The sequence below is a fragment of the Sphaeroforma arctica genome (genome assembly GCF_001186125.1).
Source record: "Sphaeroforma arctica JP610 unplaced genomic scaffold supercont1.452, whole genome shotgun sequence".
Lineage (NCBI taxonomy): Eukaryota > Ichthyosporea > Ichthyophonida > Sphaeroforma > Sphaeroforma arctica.
In genome coordinates, this window is record NW_014040106.1 from 41,608 (window position 1) to 48,305 (window position 6,698).

A 6,698-nucleotide genomic window follows, 5' to 3' on the forward strand; every position below is an offset into this window, starting at 1 on the left:
CATTAATTCTAGGTTTTGTCGTTTCGCAAGGGTCATGTGATGATGACTCATCAAAATTCATTGGCCACAATTTTTCGACATTCTGCACTGAAATTTCGAGAATAGTCCCAGACCCAAAAACAATCCAAAATCCGGATTCCCCCGCGAATCCCGAATTTTCCCGATAAGGAATTGCCGACTCATACACGCCCACCGATCTTAAAGATTGTAGTCTCTTCACACGGTAGTCAGTATCAACGGTGAAGTTACGGATCGCATTGATACTTGACTTGAAGCTATTCCAAGTGCTCGCGGTCTCAGTCCATTTCCCCTTCGCCAATGCTGGATATAAAGTTCTCTAATCCTCAGGGCAGAGATTCTGCAATATCTTGAAGAACTTCTGGCAGTCCCCAAACCAATTAGCCCCTTTCTTGGTCTTAACATATCTATCAAGATCCTCAGAGACCTCATTGAACTATTCAAAAGAGTTCTTGAACTCCTTCAATGTAACAAGTGCGCGTATAGTTTTAGCTGTACCAGGAGAGCCGCCTACAGCAAGCTTAAGCTGCTCACGATGCACACGGACGTTGTTAACACCTGGAGCACGAATATCGTAGTGGTCCCCATCGTAAGGCCCACGTGTGACATACATGTCCTTATCAACCCATACTGTGGCCATCTTATCGGAGACGTTATCACGGCGTTTCCAAACGATATCACCTATCTCTCACGGTGAAGGATTAGTAGCGTGGACCTCAGCGTTAGCGATGCGTTTCTGTTGCGCCTTCTGCAAATTACTGCGGGCCATTTCGAGTATCCTCCATGATGTACCGTCCTCCCGGCGAAAGAGCATCTCGACGGGTGACAGCTCCGATCCGCTGTAAATCGTTCGATTGTAGGCCAAGATAATCTCCCACAACTCCTTATTACTATTAAGTGAGGCCATCGACTTCTTGAGCCTATCCTTTAGGTTTCTATTAGTTTCGTGTCGCTCCACGGTGGTGTAATATACGTGCACACCAATTCTACCTTAAAAGATGATGAACTTAGCATTGTCAAATTCTTTCCCGCAATCGACTGTTATCTAATCGGGGATACCAAACGCCAAAGAATCATACGAATGCCCGTTTTCTCATTATAGGATACATAGAAGACATCCATATGGACTCTTTCCATGAACCTCTCGGCGTCCTTAACGACAGATGGTAACGCTTTTGAGGAGTCTTTGCGCATTAATGCACAAGCCCGACAGGTTTGAACGATACGACGCACTTGCATCTCAGATACATCATCGTTCGTCACCTTGCAGTAGAAGTCGGCTAGGCATTTGTAGCCTACATGAGCAAGATCCTCATGGAGCTCCATAATCAACTCTGGTTCCGCTGTCATGAGTGACATAACAACTGCAACCGACTGATCGTCTGCAGAAGCTAGTCTAGATAATGTATCAGCATCGCCCATTAACTCATCGTTAACATAGGTGTGTCATCATCACCAAAGCGTTCTTAAAGGCCCAGCAATGGCAAGTGGTCTGTTTCAATGTATACCAGCCCTGGCGGACGATCTAACAGTCGTGCCCATCGATCGTAAGCCCAAACAATAGCTAGGACCACCAATTCTGTTATAGAGTAGAGATGCTGTCAGCTCCAAGACCCATGCGACTTGCATCTGTGCGTAGCACCAGAATATCACCCTCCCGTGGCGACACTAGCGGTGGAGCCTCTCCCAATGCGTCTAAAAAGAACTTCCATGCATCAGCTTGCTCTTATCCTCAGGTAAATGTCACTTCTTTCTTTAACATCTTAGCGACAGGTTGTATGATAAAAGAGATCTTTGGCATATAGCGATGCCACCAGTTAGCTGTAGCATAGAGACTTCGAAGTTCCTCTTTAGGGGGATTTTTTTAATTGCCACAGTACTTCCTCTATCAATGCTATATGCTCATTAATTGTCATAGAATACAGAATCGCATCATCTAAGTATATGAACACGCCCTCGAAATCACCTATGATTTCCTCCATCAACGATTGAAAGGTAAATCCGGAGTCCACAAGCCTCATGAGCATTACAGTATAGCGATATCTTTGTCCTTCAGACGTAAGGTAAATCACCTATGATTTCCTCCATCAACGATTGAAAGGTAAATCCGGAGTCCACGAGCCTCATGGGCATTACAGTATAGCGATATCTTTGTCCTTCAGACGTAAGGTAAATCACCTATGATTTCCTCCATCAACGATTGAAAGGTAAATCCGAAGTCCACGAGCCTCATGGGCATTACAGTATAGCGATATCTTTGTCCTTCAGACGTAAGGTCGCGTAACTTCGAGCGGTATCCGACAACTTAACCTGCTAGTACCCCCTAACCATATCCAATTTGGTATAATACTTATACCCAGAGGCTTCTCGTACCAGGTCTTCCTCCTTCGAACTCTCGATATTTAGCCTGGCGATTCAGAAGCACCAAATTCGCACAAACTCTCCGATCACCCTGTTCTTTCTTGGGCACCACAACCGGCTGAAGATTCCACAATGTCCTCCAACCGCATCGTTCGACTACCCCTTCTTTGAGCATGGCCAATATTTCCTCACGGATTGCCACTCACTTCTCAATGTTCTTTTCTTCGTAGTACACGTATACTTGAGTAGCGCCATCCTGTAAAATGATTTCGTGCTCAGGTCCCTCGCTTGTCGAGTACTCCCCATCTGTCCAACATAGCTCTTTAAAAGCTCAGAGATGGCGGCAGTTATTCATTCTTCCTGCACAGATGCCTCCTCACAAACCGAGTCTGTTCCTTGCCAAGAAAGGCCCTCTTCTAGCTCTAGATATGATCCGTGCGGGATCTCACAGTCATCGACGATCCCAACACACGATCCCGTATCCAAGGCCATCTCAATAGTGGCATGTGAAACACTCCGTTATCTACCACCTCAAATATTTCCTGAGTATCAACCTCAGCGAAGTCAACATCGAGCGTTACCTTCCCTAGCAAAAGTATACGCACACCAAATTCATCCAGTAGTCTCTCCTCCTTCGTTTCTGGACCAGCCAAGCCCTTCGGTGGTATATTTATCTCGCCCCGCTGTCCAATATAACCGACACTGTACGACCATCTATTAGCAAGTCCTCTCTTCAAACTTTCTTGCTATCCACAATGCGCCGTACGGCAGCCGTATGTCATTCTTGTTTGCATACCGCCTGCATGTGGCCCTTTCTACCACACTTTCGACAGTCTCCATCGAACTTGTAATCTTTCGCAAAATGGCCCTTCTTGCCACACCTATTGCACCGGTCTAAATTTGCGCCACCGGTGACATTGGTAGCTGTGTCGGTGGTCTGTGACTTTTCCATAATCGATCCTGCTATGTCTGCAAGCTTTATCGCTTCTGTCAAGTCTTGACGGTTCACCTGTGCTTAAGACGAACTTCCATCTTCAGCTGATCCGTCAGTCCACGAATGAAGATAGCAACCTTCTCCTCGTCAGCAATGCGCGGTACATTGAGTAGAAGCTCCTGGAAATTTTCAGTATATGCACGCACCGAACCAGTCTGACGTACTGCCATAAGCTTCTCTCGGCAGTCGTTTTGCAGACTGGCAGACATCTCCCCCCAAGTGTTAAAACACCCGGCAGTCTCGCGATACCATGCCAATTCACGGCCACTAAGAAACGTACTAGCATATTGTAACTTCACGGCTACTTCGACATCATGTCCGGTTGCAACCCGTTCCGCTGCAAACATCTGTTTCATTCGATATAGCCATTCGCGAATGCTGGACACATCGGCCTTCCCATCATACACGTCTGGCTTTCTACTCTTCTAAAATTTACTGCACGGGCCTCCCCAATCTCTCAGTGACAATGTCTAATGCAATTTCAATCGTAAAATTACAGTATAACTATGCCCAACAACAGCTGACAGGAACACTGGCGGTACAGTTCCCTTATACGGCACCTCGCTATAGAGGGGCTTCACAGCAACCTAAATTATAGGATCACTGACCCTAATTCCTGTCCTGATCCCGATTTGATTGTGGCCCGCAATCCCAAGATTCCACAAATCCTTGGCCAATGAATTTTGATGAGTTATCATCACATGACCCTAGCGAAACGACAAAACCTAGAATTAATGAGAAATCGCGAATGGGTTAGAGCTTAAAGCTCGTAGACATAACGTAGATATTTAGGCTTAATTGTAGACCTTTAGACCGCTACGGGTCTATCGGAAATTGTATAAATAGGGTAGTATAGTAACTTGCAATCCTCAGACTTTAACACAAAGGATTAAGAAAGGATAGAGGAGGACTGCTAAGACTATCTGAATCGTGGGCTGTGACTAGGGCCGAGCCAAAAATCAATAAAGGATACTACTGAGAAATTTCGTCTAAATCTTTGGGCAGGGTTTAGGGTTTCTAGTATACATTGTGGACCAGAATTTTTGGACTCAGGGATTTTCGGGTTTGGCATCAATTTTCGACAATGGGCACTGAAATTTCGAGAATAATAGATCCGGATTCCCCCGCGAATCCCGAATTTTCCCGATTAGGAGTTGCCGACTCTTACAATATGCGGATGAAAAAAAATATGATTTCAGAATTTGCTGTTGTTCTTTTTTTATTGTAAATATTTTTTAGGTACAAAAGTCTATAATCTATTAGTCTGAAGTCTGAACTCTGAAATAGTAAATACAGATCTTTCACATACCAGTGCCTCCCAAAGTAGAGGACTGGGAAATGAGTCTTTCTCCCTATCTCAGTATTTATTTACATAAATATTTTATATTTATCTCTCTTTACTTTTAGAGTCTCTCGATCACTCTCTCAGAGTCTCTCTCGCTAGAGAGAGTAGAGTAGTATATAAAGGCCCAAAGAGGTCGCTCTCTCCTGACCTCTACTCAGACTACTCTACTATTCAGGGGTAAAAACAAACAATGGTTAATAAACATTGATTATTGACTTTGGTTTTTTCAAAATATATTTACATTTTTCGTCAAGAATCAGGCAGGTCACATATGTGTTTGTATTTTTGAATATAAAAGGTACTGGTATTTGCGTTAGGATGGTTAAACATATTGAGACTACTACTACTGATTCCCAATTGTAAGACAATGTCCGCCCCTACCGGATCAACAACAAGCTCATCCGATGAGGGATTTGGCGAGACGCCATCCGACTCACTACCGATGCGTCCAAACGCTCGACGTATTATCAGGCTCGTTATAAATCAGGAGGAGGAGCATAGGGAAGCGACCAGGATACTGGAAGAATCGAATGAGACGTTGGAGGTCAGGACTGGGGAATTGACGGACATGACTGAGAGGTGGGAAGAAGTGACTACGACTTTGGTGATCACAAATGAGACGCTGGAGGCCAGGACTGGGGAGTTGACGGACATGACTGAGAGGTGGGAAGAAGTGACGACGACTCTGGCGAACACGAACGAGACGTTGGAGGCCAGGACTGGGGAGTTGACGGACATGACTGAGAGGTGGGAAGAAGTGACTACGACTCTGGCGAACACGAACGAGACGTTGGAGGCCAGGACTGGGGAGTTGACGGACATGACTGCGAGGTGGGAAGAAGTGACTACGACTCTGGCGGAGACGAATGAGACGTTGAATAGAACGAGATCAGATCTGGAGACCAGGACTGGAGAGTTGACGGGCATGACTGCCTGGTGGGAAGACGCGACCAAGGATCTGGCGGACACGAATGAGGCGTTGAATAGAACGGAAACGGATCTGGCGGCCACGATTGTGGAGTTGACGCACATGACTGAGCGTTGGGAAGAAACGACCAGGGATCTGGCGGAAAGGACTTCAGAGTGTGAGACTCTTCGTGAAAACCTGGCCGAACAGGAGGGTACATATCTAAATCGGGTCCACGAACTTGAGGAACAAGTCCGATCGCTTCAATTACAACCAGCCGTGCCAATTGTGCATGATGCACTCGGGAGGGTCATTGCAGCCACTGACGCAAGACATCTAGTCGGCTGCCTCCCCTCATTTCGTGAGGAGCTAATGTACTATACTTGTTATCCAGCGTCTGAGAAAAATATGTCTGTTGATCTACGGCGTGAACTACTGCAAACAATGGAAATATCGGACGCTATTGTCCGCAGTCTGCAGGTATTGTCGCGCAATTTGCAACCTTCTGTGGAGGAAGATGTGGACAGATTAAACATATTTGGCGACGAGCGCTTTAGGGTTTATGAGTGGAACAGTTACTTAAGCAACTCTGGTCGCTGGCATGTGAATTCCCGTTATGTTTTGGACGACAATATTCGCGCCAACCAAATCTCGATCGAACGACTGAGACTGCATTTCACCCGAATATAAAAACCTCAATGCGTACATCTTAGGAAACTTAATCAACGAGATCAGTGCAGTGACCACTGAATCAAATAAACATATTTATACAGTAACAAAAAAAAAGTATATATATATCTATATCTATATATATGTATGTACATATACAAATATATATATATATATATTATAAAAATATATATATACAAACACATATATATATACATATACAAACATATATACATATATGTATATATATATTTATATATATATATATATTTGTATGCATGTATGTGTATGTAATTACTTATAATAGACATATTATATATATACATATATATATATATATATTTAAGAATATATACATATATATATTATATATATATATATATATATGTACATCTGTATATGTT

At 44.1% G+C, this 6,698-nt stretch overlaps 4 protein-coding genes across 4 annotated transcripts; 1 reads left to right on the forward strand and 3 right to left on the reverse strand.

Moving 5' to 3' along the window:
• Positions 1-454: 454 nt before the first annotated feature.
• SARC_06366 (hypothetical protein) lies at positions 455-658 on the reverse strand (the record flags this gene model as incomplete). Its single annotated transcript, XM_014299723.1, has 1 exon — positions 455-658. The coding sequence occupies one exon, from the start codon at positions 656-658 to the stop codon at positions 455-457; it is 204 nt and encodes a 67-aa protein (XP_014155198.1).
• Positions 659-706: 48 nt separating this feature from the next.
• Positions 707-1,377, reverse strand: SARC_06367 (hypothetical protein; the record flags this gene model as incomplete). Its single annotated transcript, XM_014299724.1, has 2 exons — positions 707-1,008; positions 1,098-1,377. The coding sequence occupies 2 exons, from the start codon at positions 1,375-1,377 to the stop codon at positions 707-709; spliced, it is 582 nt and encodes a 193-aa protein (XP_014155199.1).
• Positions 1,378-3,384: 2,007 nt separating this feature from the next.
• SARC_06368 (hypothetical protein) lies at positions 3,385-3,720 on the reverse strand (the record flags this gene model as incomplete). Its single annotated transcript, XM_014299725.1, has 1 exon — positions 3,385-3,720. The coding sequence occupies one exon, from the start codon at positions 3,718-3,720 to the stop codon at positions 3,385-3,387; it is 336 nt and encodes a 111-aa protein (XP_014155200.1).
• Positions 3,721-4,256: 536 nt separating this feature from the next.
• On the forward strand, positions 4,257-6,403 carry SARC_06369 (hypothetical protein). The gene has a single exon (XM_014299726.1). It carries the CDS (start codon positions 5,086-5,088, stop codon positions 6,313-6,315), a length of 1,230 nt encoding a protein of 409 aa, XP_014155201.1. The 5' UTR covers positions 4,257-5,085; the 3' UTR covers positions 6,316-6,403.
• The last annotated feature ends 295 nt before the right edge of the window (positions 6,404-6,698 follow it).

What these genes read in the sequence shown, in the direction of transcription:
- SARC_06369 (XM_014299726.1), top strand. Translation starts at nt 5,086, where the DNA reads ATGTCCGCCCCTACCGGATCAACAACAAGCTCATCCGATGAGGGATTT.